Below are 19,956 nucleotides of genomic sequence, written 5' to 3'. Positions count from 1 at the left end.
ATTGCATTGCTTTCCACGAATGTTTTAGGCACGGCTGCCTGTTTCATATTCAATGTGAAAGAACAGCAGTGGTGCATGTGTTTATTTAAGAGCTCCTGTGTCAGAGTTAGCCACCTGACCTACAATCCCCTCCTGGTTTATTAACTGTGATCACTGCTATGTTCTATTACAAGCAGCGACTTAGTCAAAGATATAATCGTCTTAAGAGGCATTACAGCATCTAAATTATGTACACACATTTGAATTTAATTAGCTCCCTGTTGTTTTTTAGGTGTATACTGACACTATGTGCATGGTGTCACACAGACTGTTTGGAGCAGTTATTAAAAAAACAAACGAACAAAGAACTCTTAGCCAGCATCCTTAGAGGACTTGGACCAGGTTTGTGTTGGCGTGTGTGTGTGTGTGCTTTCCCTGAATTTCGTTGACTGCGTGGAAGTGGCAGTGGTTATTTCCTGGGGCCCCGGGAGGGCAAAACGGATGCATGCCCGATCACAGAGGCCTTGCCGGCTGTCTCCTCTACTGCCACGCCGCAGCTGCTGGATGATTGATGGAGCCCCAGACCAAAAACGCTGCAGTGTTTCCACTGGAGACCCATGGAAGAGGCAGTGCCCCAAAACACAGAAGTTGATAGTGGGCAGGGGGGTGGGAGGGGTGGCACAGACTTCACTGAGGTTTGACTAAATCAATAAACGTCTGGTTATGTCGCTACACTATGTACGGAACTTTGAGTGAATAATTGTACAGTTTTTTTCTTTTACATCACCTGTGGCCTGATGCTGTCAAGACTGTACTCACATCATGTTGCTTGATTCACACCTTTCACTAAGGGGAGAATAAATCATTACTGTACTGACAAAATATGTCTTATTTTGAATATGCAGAGATCCAATTGGTTATTTGTAGCTTGTTGTAATTATATTTGCTTAGCTTTCCTGCTTAGGTCTTTGGTTACTATGCAACAAGCAGGCATATTGCTGCCAAACAAAGGCACTCCCAAAAAAATCAGACAAAAGTCAAACCTCAGATAAACTTCGCGATCGCATACTCACAAATTGGTGCTAAATTTACAGGTGGAAGAAATGCTCTTACCATGGATTTTATCAGCATAGTCACACGAATGTGACAGCAAGGAAATATCAAGTGAAGAGACAGACGTGTTCCCTTATAAAATAAACTAATTAAAATGTCATTCAAATCATACACAGGTGTTATCTTGTGTGTTATACAGCCTTAATATCAAAAAGCTTGTCAGCCTGCAGTATCAAAATAGACTATAACACAAAATATCCTACTAAACAAGGATCAAGATGATGGACTGTAATTATTTCAGATTAGACATGACAGTGCTGGTCCAAAAAAAGCATGAAATAGTCACTATACAACCCATTTTATGTACATTTTATGGCATGGAAACTGCTGTTACACACACTGCAAACAGCTAATTCAGTGAGCCACTGTATTAGTTGCAGAAAGAAAAAAAAATGTTCAACTGCTATTTGCAGAAAATCGTTTCATGACATGGAAGGACACGCTAACTGTTTATCTTAAATGCTGGGGCCAACGAGAAAATATGCTTGAGTTATTTACTTCAGTATAGTGGTTTCTTATGTGTCTTACAGCAAAGAAATTCTATTTCAAATCTAATCAGGGTTAAGCAAGTTAAAGTCAAATCAATCATATGGACTTTCATGTCCTTGTGGTGTTCTCAACATTTCTGTTGATTTCACCTTCCTTTATTTTATCGTTTTTTTTTTTTTTTTTTCTTTTTCAAGGTAAATGCCCCTTCCCTTGATGTGTAGGCCAAAGGGGCATTACTGATTGCAGTTTAATTACATTTAATTAAACTATTTATCTTCTCAGGTTCTTGCAGTCACATGTACAAACCACTGCCTAGATAGGAGAACCCAGTCCTGTGTATCCAAGAATCCCTATGGCCATGTGAATCAAAATAATTAAACATATACTATTACTTCTTAGTCATACATGTTCTAGGAGCTTAGCCTTTTAAAAGCTAATAAAAAATAGTCTGATGGCTTTTGTAGTCATTACTAGTGAGATAAAGAATGTTACAGCCACTGATGTGGTAAAGTGAAGCATTTTAATATTTTGCAACTGAGATATCATGAAGTTTCGGTATTTATGGGAAGCACATCTGACCCTCTGTTGAAGAACACTTTCAAAGGTGCTTTGTTTTCAGCATGTTAAACTCATAGCGTTCATTCTGAGATGGAGTTCATTTTGATGAAAAGTTGACAGTTCAGGAATTTGGCCTCTAAATGTAAGAGAAGAACACTGAATTGGCCGGGAAAGAGCAAATTAAAATTCAGAAAGTACATTTGCTGGAATAACAAGACTGTATTGATCCTATAGCTTAATTGAATGAGAACTTTATATGCAAGATGTAGTGCACAGTATAGTTCTGAATCAAAGGTTTGAGTGATATTGATTTTAATAAAGAATATCTCAGCATTGCCATGTGAAGACAGTGACAATGTGCTGCCCTTCATTTACATATAAATTCTGTTCATTCTTCTGCAATGCTATCAGCCAACATATTTCTAGTGAAGCACATTTCTTTGTGAAACCAGGAAAATTTCATAATAAAAGAATACATTTTCACATGACAAGTTCTCATTCAGGTATGAATCTAAACCTTTGTGTGAATAGTAATAATAAAAACAATAAACAGCCTATGCTGAAATGTGCTTTGTCAACAATGACATATTTTGTTGTCAGAGTAATATAATTATTGTATATTTCTGGGGTGTTTAAATATTCAAACAGCATTGAAAAGTCTAATTAAACATTCTGGCAGATTATTAGTACACATTATGTGTAATTTTGTTTTAGACAGACCCTTTCACTTCCAGTGTAATTAGTGCCATTATAAAAGCAGGAACATTTTCATCAGACTACAAAGATTAAAAAATAAATATTCTGTCCAGTTAATAATGCACTGAACCATGACTGCTACAATGGGAATGACAGGTAAAGATTAACTTTCAAAAACCTCAGATGTACTGTGATTTGATTGATATATAGGATATTGATGGATTGTGGTTAATCTGCCTGTCTTGATCCCAGGAGGTTGTGGGTTCAATCCTCCACCTAATTGTACCAAAGAATTTAAAATGGTATATGGTGCCTGTCTGCTTCGTGCTCAGCATTAAAAAGAAAGCTGGGAATAAGGACACTCCAACTGGTACTCTGTCTGGGAGGTTTACTTGTACATAAAGCTGCTTTAAAGCACAGAAATCAGGATAAGCTTCAAGTCTGTGAGCCTACACGGCTTGCTTACTTACTTACAGACTGTATCTAATAGGCCAGTGTTTGATGCACAAGCAATCCTAATTCCCTTCCAGCCATTCCTTTTTTAGAGAGCGCTTACCCTACCTCTCACTTCCATTAACCTGTACAGGAAAAGCAGTCCGCTCATTCATCTACGATAACGGTCAGGGAGACCAAGGTCATTAGCTAATAGAGTTTTTCAGTAATTACTTTAACTCCAGCTTGGCACAAGAAGATGCATGCACATGTAAATTTGGTAAATGAAGGATAATTTGCTGTTTTTTGTATTCCACCGACATGGAATTCCACCGCTCTGTTGAAGGCAGTTTCTTCGGCTTTGTAATCCTAGCTCACATCCAAAGTGAACAGTCTGCTGGTGAATACATAACCATCGCGTCTGTTGTGTGCTTGTGGCATTACTAGTTTGAATTTGCAAGCAATGTGCTCTGTTTTCATGAGAAAAACAAATGCATCACAGTCAAACACAAAGTGGATAATATCAACAGAAAAACTGTAGCATCACATCAGCAATCTGTATATTGGTGGATCCAGTTTTCTCCACAGCTGTGTTAATTGTGAGAGCATTGCACTTGTGCTCCTCAATTAACACAGTTTTTTATAATAACTAATGAAGTTGTTGAGCATATTGTTGGAAGAATTAATATGTGTTCATTGCTGTAGTTTTACATTTGTGCCTAAGAACAGGAAAAGCGATATATGATAATTTCATATATTAACAGATGTCTGAAGCTTGCTTTTTATTATGGTCTCCACCATGAAATTGATTATTTTCAGAACTAGGTTGGATATGAACAGTTCATTCAGCTAGAGTGGCTTACAGTGATAAAGGCATTGTATGAGTTCGCAAAATAAAATACCAGGTTTAATGGCATACTGTTGTTGTGAACATTCAGTGCTGTTCTCCAGTGCGCATCGGACTGATTTGGTACAGACTGAAATGGCCATTTAACTCATTGACTTTAGCATTTTCCCACTGGAAAAAAACAGGCCTTTAAACTCGCAAAACTGGCTACTTAAGCCTCATTTAACATTACTGCAGGCAGAAGATTCATCAAGAGGGTATATGATATGTACAAGTTTATGAAGCATTGACATTTTTCTCATGGAATTTTTTCATGCATAGTCAATAATATAAAACATAACACTATTACATAGATAGATAGGTTCCACAAATATCTATCTCTTTATCTGTCTGTCTACCTATCTGTCTATCAACATAATTGAGATTTATCTCAATTATTTTAACTGAGTGAAATAGCTTGACTGCAGGTGCCTCCAAATGTAATCCTTTTCAGCTTCTAACAGCAGAGGTACTACAATTCCGCTGAGAAGATATAGACAGTTGTCTGGTTTTAGACCACATGCATCTCTAATCGAATAGCAGGCAGCAAGCTCAAAGTTGTCAGCAGCCCCCTGCCGAATAAAGAGAATGGAATGGAATGGAATGAGCAGGAGCTTTGCAAGCACTAAGTGATTCACAGTCTCTGAAAAATACTCCAACACAGTCATCCCCAAGGCCGCTGTCCCACTGATCCCTGTGCATTCGTTCATTAATTCCTTCCATGCCGTGTTAAATGTAACAATGGCCAGCTGTAAGGTTTCTATTGATCTAGCAGAAATTAAATTACACAGAAGACAGAATGGGGGTGTGTGTTTTTGTAGAGGAAGACTTATCTGTAAATCATATTGCTGCACCTAGAGATGGTCAGCTGCCGAGGGGTAGTACATTGCAGGCCAGGTACTCAAGACTGGCATTGCTGTTCCAAACTGTGATCTACTTAGTTGCTCAGCTGAGATATGGTGCCTGGCATCAAGGTCACAGTTTGCCATCTTTGGAGACTCAAAAACACTTCTGTGTATCTTGTTGATGTCCTTGGAGTACCAACTAGTGTGTTTTAGGATTTTTCATTATGTTACATTTTGTTAATTATTATTATAAAACCTGGAATGACAACACTTTAAATGCTAAATAAGAACTTGTGTTGTTTTCTGATCATTCGTATGAATAATGAGACTTGAAGTGGCTTCCTGCACCACTCACCTATGGGGCGGGTGAGTGGAGATATGTCTCCAGCCAACTAACACCTGCTTGGCCCAGCTGTGCCTCATTATCGGGACCTGGCATTATTATCTGTAGATTTAGTATTGTTTGGAACCTTTTGCCAATTTATCATTGACACGTTACTGCATGTGTCAAAGTTCAGGACTTTCCATGTTACTAAACTCTTTCATAGTGTATGTTCAACCTCCTTAATTGCGCACTAGCAGGCAGATGTATAGCATTTTTTTTTTCCCCAAATAGCGAGTTTTAGCTAACTTTAGGTGTTTGGCTTTTTGGCATGCTCTACATAAGAAATATTTCTTTACCATTCAGAATTGTGTGGTTAAAAACACAAGAATAAAACAGATGAATACAGATATAAATATACAATAATTTGTGCATTATTATTTATTGCAGATTTTCAGATGCAGTTTCAGTGCTTTACAAAAGCAAGTTCAAGCAAATTTTCAAGTAAAAATTCAGGACATTTCCTGAATAATCTCTCTATTTTCCATGAAATGTCAACTCACATCACCTATCACGTGAACAAGTAAACCTGTAACAGAAATGTGATCATTTTGGTATTTGAGAGGTAGGCATTTTCATGTTTATTTTCACATGATTTCAAATAAATGTGTGATAAAAGCCAGTCACAGATAGAATTAGGTTAGACAACAAAGGTAACTGACAGGGTTAGTAGAAAAGCAAAACAAACTATACAAATAAATGTCTGCCTTTCCAGGGCAGACTTTGTATTCTAAGATTGGAATTCCTGGTAATATAAACTTACATTGAAAAGTAACTTTATTCCACATAACCAGAGTTCTGGCACCAAGAATATGATTTCCAGTGTGTATAAGTATATCTGATGTTTTCTCCTTTGTAATAATGCTTTTGATAATAATAATGCTTTTGAATTCATATAAGTGTATGCCTCATTTTTAAACATGCATATAATTAACCCTAAGAGGCATATAACATTTTAATTCTTTCTAAACCTGAGTCCGCAGGCTAACAATCCAATACCATACAGTTAAAATTAGTGTTTTGTTGTGAACTAAGAATTCAGTAATCAAGTATCAATCACTCCCAAAATTGACTTTATCTACATGTTGAAAGGATCCCAATAAACTAATTGTTACAAGTTGGGCAAGTATATGAACCCTGGCAATTGAACCAGTGGAACATCTGTTTAAAAAAAAAAAAAAACCTTCCATTGGTTCCCTGAGTACAGAAATGTGATCAGTGCAAGGAATAGAATACAGAATGATGAAGTTGTCATGTGATCACACAGCACAAGGAAGAATTAGAAGGACCCTCTAGAAGATGAATAAAACAAAATGTCTTATTAGTGTGTCCTGATTTGGTGCTTGTGCAATATTTCCAAAAGGGGTGAACTGCAGGGGGTCATTCAGATCAATGGACACTTTCTCACATGTCTAGGGCTTGCCTTTTCTTTTGGCTCGGAGCAGTAAGATGAAAGCACAAAGACATTTTCTAACATAGGCAAGAGAGGAGATTAAACTCTGATTGCACAGACTGCACTGAAGGAACCTCACCTTCCTTAATCTGCCAACACTGTACACAGTCCATTGTGAAATGTTCTCATTAGCTTTATGCAGTCATTAGAATGCTCCCTGGTTCAGAGAAGGTGTTTTGATGAAACTGTATTTTTAACAGTGCATTGGGAGGCAAGGAGCCCGTGCACTTTCTCACAGCCTCACAGTCCCTGCACTATGTAATCTGATCTCTGTAGGTCGTGTTTATTCACAGTGGCCATGGAACAATTTCACACATGGCATCCCATCCCACACATCATAGGAAGATGGCAAGGGTGGGGCATAACATAAAAACAAACTTTAATATCAAGGCAAGCTTAGTCACCAGAGTGCGTTGTCTGACCTATCAAATGGTAAGGAGCTCTGAAGATAAGCGCATTTATTTAGCGAAGCTGGGTGTCTGAATTAATTTCTATTTCAAAAGATAGCCACCCATTTATTAATGCAAACACACACACACACACACACACACTCCTTAGAATAAGATCTTTAATTCTCTCTTTATGGTATATTGAGGGCAATTCTAATCCTGTGTGTTTTTTACAACCTTACCAGATGATTGGAGTAATTTTATCAGCATTATTTATTGGAGGGTGGATGCTGTTAACATATCTTTATTTGATGCGCTCTTCCAAGTAGACTGACACATACTGTCTTTTTACACAGTAGGATACTTTCTGAGGCAATTCAAGTTAAGCGTCTTGTTCAAGGGCATATCAAGGCAAGCTTAGTCACCAGAGTACGTTGTCTGACCTATCAAATGGTAAGGAGCTCCGAAGATAAGCGCATTTATTTAGCGAAGCTGGGTGTCTGAATTAATTTCTATTTCAAAAGATGGCCATCCATTTATTAATGCAAACACACACATACACACACACACACACACACACACATTCCTTAGAATAAGATCTTTAATTCTCTCTTTATGGTATATTGAGGGCAATTCTAATCCTGTGTGTTTTTTACAACCTTACCAGATGACTGGAGTAATTTTATCAGCATTATTTATTGGAGGGTGGATGCTGTTAAAATATCTTTATTTGATGCACTCTTCCAAGTCGACTGACACATACTGTCTTTTTACACAGTAGGATACATTCTGAGGCGATTCAAGTTAAGGGTCTTGTTCAAGGGCACAGCCGCCGAGTTCACCTCAGTATTTGAGCCTTCAACCTTTGGGCAACATGCCTAGTGTCCAAAGCACTGCTCTACTCTTCTCTTGCATCCATTTGGCCTTGGATGTTAGAATGGGTTGAGCTAGGAAGACTTTAAGTGTTCCCAGACAATTTGTTTTGACAAGGAATAACAGCTGGGATAAATAGCCTCTTAAATTTGTACTGTGTCCACAAGCTTTCACATTAAGCACTGTAAAATATTTTGAAAATGAGCTGTAGATATACAGTATGTAGTGGATATAGCACACTCAGGGCACCAATTAATGAGTGACACAGATTGATGTAATTAATGCTGCGTTTCTGTGGTGATGGTCAATTATAAATTTGGGGGGCACCATTTTAGGATTTTCACCTGAGCAATTTATGCACATGGAGAATTATTCATGTCAGAAGAGGGGAGATGTTCTATTTGTAGAGACAACTTACTGAGTAATCAGACAACACAATTCTCAAATCTGAGCTGCAAAAAGGAAATATTTAACAAACAAGAATAAAGGGGACTGTTCAGACTAAAGGGCAGACTTTTTGCATGCCTCACTTACAATTTTTAAGTTTCTGAGATTCAGACTTTACTTGTGCATCCATGTAACATTTCTGTCCACATCTGCCCAAACCCAATTGGCCAATGAATTTTCTCAAGGAGTTAATAGTTCTCATGACAGAACACAGTCTCAAGAGACTCACTTTAATTATTAAAGATGGACACATAATTCCAAGAAAATAAAGCAGGTCTCATACCAAGAGCAGCCTGTTCAATACTTCAGCATAAAATGGTAAAATGTGAAATCATCAGCAGTCCATCAAATATTTTTATTTTTAAAAAGGAAAAACACCACTGTGACCTAGAACTAAGTTGTATATGATTCAGGTGAATAACACAGCCAACTTAGAACTAAGTTTTATATGATTCAGATGGATAACACAGCAAAACTAGGTAAAATAGATAAAATAGATAAAATAGATAACATTAAGTTTTTTTTCGTTACTACATACAGCCATATGAATTACAATATTTAATATTTAAACTACAAATTTAAAGATGAGTACTGAGGATTTTTATGAGGGCATCTGTGTGCTGTAGTGTATCACATGGGAATGAAGAAACTGAAAATTGATGGAGATGAGGTTGTCCGTGGTCTGAAATAGTCAGTGTTTCACACTAACTAGCTAGCTAGCTTGAAAAGTGGTCCTAAATGTCTTCTGTTCTGGGACATTTATGTCAGCTCATGCATGATGCTGTTTGCTGTTCAGTTCAACTGTATTTATACAATGGTCCTATTACAATCTTCAGTGCGCATAGACCTATGAAATGCTTTGAATGTAGCTGAGAATCCCAAGCTAACCAGTCAACTAACTAGCCACCGTTTTAATTTTAGAGGATGTTACAATGACTTAACGGACATGTCACTGACCCCTCAAACATGACAGTGTTGAACTGTAATGTACCTTTTGTATTTTCTGGCTATCTAGTTACTGCAGTTTCAGAATAATTGGCTGAATTCACTGAAAAGCAAATCCTATCCTATCCTCCCTTCACAGCTATTATGGTCTTATATATAGGACCACATCGTGAATATTAAGAAAAAAGTGCAAATATTTAAATGCTTGCATGTGATAAGTCATATCTTCACCGTAACGAGTCTCTGAACACATAACGCACCCAATGGACAATGTGCAAGCTAAACATAAAACATTGCCACCACTTTTCTGGAGTGGGACTCACGGTTGTGACATTCCATGACATACCTCGACAGAATAACTGTGCGGGAGGGAGTGTAGTGTGGATTTATGCGCATTTCAAGTCTTCCAAAAATGCTGGATATACTCTGTTTGTCAACTCTATAACATCTGTACCATCTGTGGAATGTGTTAGGTCGCTGCCACCTCTCTGCCATTGCCAGAGACATAGGGTTGTAATGTTTTGCTCTCTGGACAGCTAGCTAGCTCCCTAGTTAGCAAAGTGATGGGAGACAACTGTCCAACTTCTGCAGTAGTACTCCATTATTTGTCGCTAGCTACCATTTAAACCACAAGGAATGTCAAATGACCATCTGAATTGTCATTCTAATATCACCTGTCAAGTTCTAGTGCAATGTGTTACAGCACCATTTGACGGGGAATATTATTTGCCAGTATTTATGTACATGTGTGCATGCATTGGTCCTAAGAGTAATGAGCATGTTAAGGGTAGCCAAATTAATTTATCACACCACTTGATTCTGACATTCATTAATGAATACAGTATGTCTTGGAGTTTATGCCTCAAAGTTTCAGATGACAGAGAGACTATTAATGCCGCACTTAAAGAAACAAAATATTAAACATTTCATTGACAGACTAATTATGCATGGTTATAAAATTGGGTGAATTTATTCAAACGTAAAATTCAATAAATGCCAACTGGAAAATAGGTTTTCTTTGTTTATTTTCACTGGACTTTGCCTAAGTAACAACAATGTTGTTGTTACGCACAATGGCCTCTGCAACACACGACTTATTCAAATGTTGCACAAAAGGAGAGAAAACAGACTTCAATGTGAAGTCAGAATATGCATATCTTGAAAAATAATGAGTCACACCCTCATTTTGAGCAACACACACTCATTTGGGGAAACTCAGCCCAAAAAGCACATCTCTCACATCTGAGCTTAGGCAGCCAATGCCTAAATGTGCTAAGTGGTAACAGTGGCAAAATTCTCTGTGGAAGCACTTATCTCACATATTGCAAGTCTGAATCCTCAAAGTGAATTACAGTTAGAGTGAATGAGATCTAAATTATTTACATATATTTAATACTTAAATTGTCGAGTTAGACTTTTTTTTTCCTCATGGAGTGTTCATGGTATTTGAATCACCTTGAGAGCAGCATTACTTGAAAAACTTGTGGTTTTCTCCCTGTATATCAATCATCTACGCTTGAAATACTGGTAAAAAGCAAGAGGACATGCTTCAGGGATGTTGCAAATCTCACTTTGGCAGATGCTTACTGAATTGGACAAGCAAAAACAGATTTGGTCTTGCATACAGTCAGATCGCATAAAGAGAGTAGACAGAGCAGTCAGTCGAAACTCGGCATTGATTAAAATTGCTTCGTGTGCCTTCATCCAATAAGCAAGCAACACCTAAGAATGACCAACAAAGTGGCTAACAGCTGTGGATACAAACAAGAGACTGGAGCCTCTTGTCTCCATAGCACTTATCACATTACCAATAGTAACAGCAAGTCAATCATCTGGGCTGTTTAACAACTGTGAGTCATACATTCTCCACTAGATAAAGATCGGTTTGACTTAGTAAGGGCTGAGTTCACATAAAGTTAAGGGATGTTGCTTATATATCATATTGTTAGCATTGCAATGTTGCAGTCTCTCTTGCGTATTTTAGTCTGTGTGATTTGCAATATGTGGATTGTGAACAATTCGTTTATGTAAGCAAATATATAACCTGACAAACAAAGGATTGGAGAGGGTATTCTTTTATGGGACAGTTAGTGTTTTTTTTCCAATACTTATGCTCCTTGGGTGTAACCAACTCAGTCTATTGATTATGAGATTGAAAACATTCCATGTGTCTTCTGCTTTAAGGCGGTAAGATGTAAATGCACATTTTTAGTGGAGAAGGTGAAACATTCAAGATTTATTGTAACTTTACTGAATGCCATTTGCAAAAAAAAAGTTGATAACAGAGTAATTTTGTTAAATACAAAATTATGTGCATCTATACTCTATCATCTATATAAATGCCAGTTTTAAGTCAATGTCTAATTTTACAAATCTGAATTCACAGAATGTATCTGTTGGAAAGGTATGCAGCATAATTAATTAAAGAAAGAAATTGATACATTGCGTGAAATTGGCTTAACCGCTTGCAATGAGGGAAATTAGAGCAGAATAGGAATGAATGTGAAGCAGGAAATTGCAGATAATGACTGGACTTCATGTGTTTTTGATGAGACCTACCTGTACCTCAGGCAAGGTAACTGAGACAGGAGACATCACTTGACTATTTCCATATAATTGCAAAATGCTAAGGCTGAATTATGTTCTACATGAATAGATCATTACTACCACATTAAAAAAATAAAGAATTTATTATTTGTAACTGCTCACAATGAAGGCATAATAAATGCATGTACTTTCTTAGAATCAGTCTCTTCACTACCATACTGTGAATGATGGATCTCAAGTCTTTAGCAGTCAAATAGTGATAGAAATACCACATATGAATTGCAAGTAGCATACCATCCAAATGCTATATTTGAAGAAGAAACCATTTTCCTAATAGTTGCATTAGATAGTAGACATTACTTCTTTTTTTCTTACAATATTCTGAAAGTATACTCTCTGGGTCTTGTGACAAGGTGATGTTTGCCAAGCCACAATTTGGCAGAGCTTTCTTTGTGAGTTTTTTGAAAGATTGAAGGGAGTGTTAATGATCAGCATTTTGACTTTCACAATGGAACAATGAAATGGGTCTGACTTGTTAGAGTATTCAATTTGCATAATTGGTTTTGCCAGCCAGACCTGTGTTGTCTGACGCCAAGTCTTCTTTTTCGTAGGCATATGAATTGCATATCCCAGCCAGAGACTAAAGTGGGATAGAGAGGAAGATGATTTGGGAAAAAAATATATATAAATTGGCTATTGTTACATGGGAGGGGAGAGGAAATCAGAGTGGGTGTTCACTGTAATAGGTACCTCATGTGACATCATGTCAAAACCCTGTCAGAAACCTTGAAGCTGCCATCTTCTAGTTTACTTGAACAAAGAGACTTCAAAATGAGAAGGGAAGAACAGACAACTGATGTGAATGAAACCGCTCTCTTAAATGCACCGATTGCTCCTTGTGCAACAGTGACACGAACATATGCAAAATACTTGTATTTCCAGAACATATGCTTTTTTTTCCCCAGAAAGGGGGCTTCTGTAGCATGAAGTTGTTGATAGCCATGTGTTTTTAGAGGGCACATATGTGTGCCATGTTCTGACGGTAAACGGGGCTTGGCATCACTGTCTCTTATACACATACAGCACAGAAGCCCCTGGATTAAATGCACAGCCAGCCAAGGCCCACTGCATTGAATGTGTGATAATGTTCTGAGGTAAAAATGTCAATCGGGTTGTGTTGATAGCTGCTGATGTTTGGCAAAATGACGACATATGGCTGCTTCATGGGAATGATTGGTGCTGCTCACCAGAAGATATAATGTAATACAAAGCTTCAAGCAAGTCAGACCCTTTTTTAATAACAAGCCTTTAATCGAAAACTCCGACCAGCACCGTATGTTACTTATGCACAGAAATTACCAGCAATGTTGAAAGAATTGTCATGAAAAGTCTCGATTAATACCAGAACTGATATTGCGTTATCACTAAAGCTGGTAATGGCTGTTTTTACACTGTAATCATTAAAAGACATTCCTTCTAATTTTAAAATCACACAAAGTATTGTTTCTGCATGTGTTTTAAGCACGCATCTCGATAAAGTCTTTAAGATATTTTGAACGTAGCAGAATTACAATAGCAATTGCAAGATGCCAAGAGAAAGAAAATGTAATAATGCACTGCATTTGCAAAGTGGGAGATAGAAGCTGTGTCTGTAATTCAAATCTGTAGGAAGTACACTCAATCGTTGGGTAATTTATGTAACTGTGGGAAGCTGAACCGTGTTGCAGAATAGCCTTAAGGCAGAATGGCTAATCCCCGCGTTACACAGTGGCTGTCTTGCTGAATGAGTCCACAGTCCTCTGAAGCTCAGCTGGACTCTGGAGTCAGATTCATCCTTGGGTCATTGTCAGCTCCCTCATTCTGGCATGCGTTCAAGACACAGCGCTATCCATTCGCAGTGGAATAAATGGGTGCACTTGAGGCTAAAAGAAGATATCAAGAGCCCTCTGTTAAAGCCTTGTACGGTATTGGCAGTTTCTAACGACTTGTCCCTCAGTTGCTAAAAGGAGGCGACTGTGGGTAACATGAGATTACAGCGCTTGTCTTAGTGACATGTAAAAGTGGCAGCCTGTATTTCTTTAAAGCCTATCATAGTTTGAAGTATACATTTTCCTTTTAGCTGTACATACTCCACAGGGGTTAAATTGCTATATCTTACAGAATAACATTACCTTGTAACCACTGTAAACGGGTAAAAGGTCCATTTGTTGTATCATTATGGTTAATGTTGAAGTATCTTTTCAATTTTAAGAGTTAGAATAGCATTCTGTGTGTAGATGACCTTGCTTTTACAATACAGTGTAATCATAAATTGAACCTGTTTCTCCATAGATCAGTGTTATAATTGCAGGTTACATTCCTAAGCATGGGATAAAAATTATTATTAGTTCCAAAACAGGCTAGATAAATATTGGTCAAATAATCCTAAGGTATGAATACTGCATAAATGTTTGTATATTTAAGTTTCCCTGTGCATATAAAGTGCAACATAAATATTTAGTATTGTGACATTCACTGCTTGGTAGTTCAGGAATGGCGTGGCATGCAGAACAGCGCAACACAAATCATGGTTTTTGGGCTGGAGTTTATTGACGGGGTGAGCGAAACAGCACAGACACGCGAAGGATAAAATAAATCTCCTTTAAGCTCCCTCTCACTGGTTCACTGAATGAAAACCACAATATTAAAATAAGGAAGACACTACAGCAAACCTGTTGGAGGAAGAATGTGTTGCCTTTTCAGACTTTTTTTGTTATTTTGCTGCTTTTGCTGGCTCTTTCATCGCTCATATTCTCAAAATCTCAAGCCGACCTCCAGTGCTTTACATTGACTGGCCTACAGCCATGGATATAAGAACAGAATTCAGCAGAAACACACCCACAAGACAGCAACATCAAAATTAAAACCAACCTAAATCACTGCGAATTTGTTCAAAGGTCTGTTAAAACACAAGTTGCGAATGAGGACTTTGTCTCGTAAAACAGAGGTGAAATTTTATGAATAACAGTGAGTGCGGCGAAGCAAGGCAGCCTGTGGAATGATTTCGCTGCTGGTCGTCACGCAGCACTTAATACTCTGTTATCCAGTACTTTCCACGCAATCGTTTTGTGGTCTATTCTGTACCTCTGCCTTGTTCTTGCAGCTCTACCAAAATGCACCGTATGCATCCTTTCACGATGAAGTCACTCTGGATAGGTGTGTCTACCAAGTAATAAATAAATAAATACATAAATTCAATATACTTCGTAGAATTGAAAAGAAAAATACTTATACATAGCCATTTTTGCTCAGAAAAGGACAGATGTCTTTCACTTGGCTTGTAGGTAAGCTCAGTATTTCCAATTCAGGGACTGATTTGACTGGGGACATGGGCAGGGTAAACTTAATCATGTTGAAACATGACAGATACCCATTAGGGCTTCCATCAGCTTCTCCAGCGGCCTACTCAGCGTCTGTTTCATCCAGTCATATAGAACCCAAAAAAAAAAACTGCATCTCAAACATAAACCTAATCTACTGGAAGATATGGCCTTGCCTTTCATGTGTAATACACCAAATGTCTTTTATCAATCACTTTGCCGGAGAAGACATAGTCTACAGATGCTACACCGGGCCGAATAGCTGCTTAGTGTTTTTGTAAGTCATGGCACAAGTTACAGTTTTGACAGAATGAAGTTACAGTCACATCACTTTTTTGTGCTTTCCCACCAGACATCTTTACCCAGGTGCCCACAGCTCATACATTTTTACCAGAGTGACAAAGTCTGCCCTGCTTCAGTTTTAATGGACATGTTGAGGTAAACTACCTTGCAACAGGGGTCAGCAGTGATGTCCCACCTGGGATATAAACCAGTGATGCACAGGTTTAGAGTGCTCGTACCAGTGCGCCACATGCAATTTGTGACTGCAGCTTAATGGATGACTTATGGATGAGCCTGGGTCCTCAGTCTCTGGGCTCTCAGGGACTTGCTAACAGTGTGGTGCTGAAAGAAAATATATACAGTACTGTGGTCATTCAGTTTAGCCCTACAATCTGTATGGAAGCAAGGTGGTTTGCACATGAGAAGCAAACGACAAATGAACCACATCATCTACAGTACACTGGCCTTTAATGATGAATTTATTCCATTTATTACTTTGGCAATAAGCGTTTCCACGAGGGTGGTTCAAATGCAAGTTCTACTGCATTTGAAAGTGTCATTGAGAAAAAAAAATCCAGTAGTCTTTCTTACAATTGTCTTTGTGTACACCCATCACAACTTTTCCTTTACATTTAAACTTGGATATAGTACCCCTTATGTGTTGAGCTCTGCAGTATAATACATTTAACAGGACATTGATTGAAAAGGCACCTGATCTTTTTTCATGTTATGTGTATGTGCTTTGTGAATGTATAGTAGAGGATAGTGCATCTGCCAATCTGATGCAGCATGAGAAAGCCACAGGGTGTCTTCCTTTTTAACACCTCTTCGAAAAATGTCTCTCACTGAACCAATGGTCACCGGGGCTGCTCATTTTGCTGGATACCACATAATGTCTGTTGTTTTAATTGAACCTGTTGCCTCAATTGCTTGTGAAGTGATACCATGTATCACCGCTCCTGTGCAACCAAAGGACTTCATTTCCTTCCATTTGAAGCATGTGAGGTGTCTGGAGCACACAATACCATCATCAGACCACAATGTCTCATAATGGGCTGTAGAGCATTGAGGATTCTATTCCTGTCGTATTAACAGAATTTATATGAGTTTGGGTAATTCTGAATTTTTTTCTCCGTTCTTTCATACTTTCCACCACTTTTTACCATCTAAATGATGGTATTAATGGATTTAAGGTAAAGAATTTTTATCTTCAAATGTGTGCACAGACCATAGGGGAAAAAAATGTATTCTCTATATTCTTAAATCCTCTATTGACAGCTCAGTGACAATATTGTAATACATTAATGATGATCTCCTACGACCTTGTTTCATTAGTAAACAATCTTTAAAAGTCAGAGATACTCTTGTGTTACCTTATTTGGTGCCATACTTATGTTTTGTTTTGTCTTCCATGTGTATTCCAGAAAAATGTGATGAACCTCTGGCCACACCGCTCCCACATGCAGCTTTCACCAGTTCCTCTGCGTTCTCCAGCAGCTACGCCCCAGGCTACGCCAAGCTGAACAAGAGAGGAGGTACAGAGACCAATACATTGCAAAAACGGCACCATTGCAATCCAGTGGTAACCTAGCACACAGACGTAGACACACACTCATGCACATGCACACACGAGCACACGCTCACAGTCACACTCACACAGTCATACACATACACATGTGGACGCACACACAGCTTTCTCACACAGCGTGCCCAGAAATTCTTAGGCTTTCTGGCTCAGTGGCATCCTGTTCCACAATACCGTGTGACTGGCAGGAGATAAGAGAAGGAGTCACCCATCGCTGTGCCTTCATTCTCATTACAACACTCCAATAAACACTCTCAAGCTGCTGAGGTTTTCATAAACTTCAATTTCACAGATTCTCAGCCATAATACCGGTGCTGGTGACAGAAGCCAGCACACATTTAGGTGCTACATTACCGCATAAGGTCATAATGGGTTAGTGTGAATGCATTATGGAAATAACTGTATAAATTAATAGATAAGAAAACCTTTCCAATTACTAGGAATTCAATGTAAAACCCCATGAGGTTGAAATTAATTGAAGACCATCCTGATGTTAGATATTGCTTTACTGTACTTGTACTGTACTCTCTTAAAAAATATGGTGAGACATCCGAAAGCTTACACTCCACCTGTGATTGCAATTTGATACCAGTTTGCATTTTGCAAGCTATTAATTTACAGTAAAATATTACATATAGTGTGTAACCTAGACTGCAGTGTGTGCCTAAATCTTGATCTAGTAGTCTTTTTATTATCAACTTTTATTATCAAATTTTGTTATCATACATTATTGCTTAAGTGAAATGGAAAATTAGTTATTTGTGACATTTGGATTGCACACACACACACACACACACACACACATATATATATATATATTTTTTGTTATTCACATGCAGACTTAGCCACCTAAAAAATGAACACTTCCGAATGTGCTGAAGTGGTTTTTGGGCTGTCATGACTGTGACCATAATGTTCCCAGTGTAGTCAACGGAATTCAACCCTTCAGATCTTACACATCAGTTCAAACCCTCTGATGCAATCACACGGAGGTATTGGCCAGCAAATGGCATAGTAAAAGCAGCAACGATCATCGCTCCTCGTGAAAATGGTGTCAGCATCCAGAGATGAGTCTCAGTACAGCGTGCTACGTCCATGGCAAATGCAATCCTACAGCCTCACAGCATGTGATGGGGAATGTGATGTGCTGCCACTGTTACTCACATGCAGTATAACTGGTAGATACAACACTAATCGATTTTTTTTATAAAAACCCATCAACAGTTATCAGTGGCAACAAGTATAATCACATCATTTTAAAACAGAAATCTCTGTGCTTGCTATAACAATCGGTTACTGTAAAATAAAGATAAAAAAAAACAGTTCCCTACATTAGTGCACACAGTTATTGATACAGGGAGCTCAATGGTTTTCTAGTCCTGGAAACAACAACTAAATATCCATAGGTATGGACATAGTGTCAACGCCACTGTAGAATACATTCATTAAATAGACATTTTGATTAGTCTATCGATTGTGTGTTGATTTGGATGATTGGCATGCTGATGGGTATTATGGTGATTTGGGTAGATTGACAGTAATATGTACGCAGTAATATATGCACTCGTTGTATATATTCAATAGTAACTGGAGCCAAAAGTTGAAATATATATTTATATATATATATATATATATATATATATATATATATATATGTGTGTATTTTTATACATGACCTCGTACCCATGGAGGTCCACACAGTGTTGTGAAAATAAGCGCTGGAAAGCGCCCTCTGGCTCCACCTTCATCATAGCTCGCAAGTGACAGGAAGGTCTTTGTCATATGCCTGCCCGCAGCGTGCCTGTGGGCTCCGCACTGCCGAGGTTCCAGGTGTCCAAACCTGTCACCGCTCACAGAGAGCACGGCTGCCACCGGTGACATGATTACACCGCGCGGCATGACGCCTCCCCCTCCTCACCCCTGCACAATCCACAGCTTCCACTCGACACAGTGGCAAATGTCAGATGCCCGCTAATTTCCCCTTTGAATAACCTGGGGAACAACAGAGGTTATCAGCACCTTGGAAAGCGCACCTTTTTTGCCTTTCTTAACAGAGTTCAGATTCCCATTATTTCAATTATGTTATCACTGCTAATGCATGCTAATGGCATATTATCTTAGAGGGAAAAAGTTATACTTGTCATTTCTGTCATTTTAATGTTATTAATGCTGTGCTGAAATAATGAGGTCATCAATCTACACCCACATTCTGACTGAAACCTCAAAAATTCAAGAAGCAAAAGAGCACAGCATACACTTTTGAATCCCACCTAGGTATAAATCTTTAATACGACATGAAACAACTATATGACATACCAGCTTATTATGGAAGTCTAAATGTGGAATCTTAATGCCTGTATTGTGCTAATAATAGCTCCATTAGAACAACATGGTAGGCACAGATGATCAGTATTCTGAGTATAATTACCATCACCAGCACAGATACCCAGTCATTACTGACTGTAATACACGTTGTGTGTGATCAGACCTCAGGTTGGAGGTGTCACCACAGACAGCCTCTTGGTGTCTGTCACCACGCTGCCCCTGTCCAACCGCGAACCAGCGCTCCCTGACAAAAGTGTTGCCCCAGCGCTCAGAGGGTGGTTAGCCTCCCCAGGCACCCAAGGGATGATGTCACCGCAACAGGCTCATTATCCACACGTGGATGGGCACTGTCATGCCTAATGAGTAAACCA

The 19,956-nt window shown here is 38.4% G+C and overlaps 1 protein-coding gene across 2 annotated transcripts in view; it reads left to right on the top strand.

Annotated features, from left to right (window-relative positions):
* The window catches only part of LOC118768879 (contactin-associated protein-like 2), a 326,697-nt gene that overhangs the window by 112,029 nt on the left and 194,712 nt on the right, over nt 1-19,956 (top strand). For both annotated transcript variants that reach the window (XM_036515856.1, XM_036515848.1), the window contains exon 2: nt 17,100-17,210. In XM_036515856.1, coding sequence (XP_036371749.1) covers nt 17,100-17,210 — 111 coding nt within the window. The remainder of the gene's footprint in view (nt 1-17,099; nt 17,211-19,956) is intronic.

The sequence above is a fragment of the Megalops cyprinoides genome, chromosome 2 (assembly GCF_013368585.1).
Source record: "Megalops cyprinoides isolate fMegCyp1 chromosome 2, fMegCyp1.pri, whole genome shotgun sequence".
In the NCBI taxonomy this organism is placed as follows: domain Eukaryota; kingdom Metazoa; phylum Chordata; class Actinopteri; order Elopiformes; family Megalopidae; genus Megalops; species Megalops cyprinoides.
The sequence above is the reverse complement of the archived record's forward strand: the minus strand, read 5'-3'. Positions and strand labels throughout refer to the sequence as shown.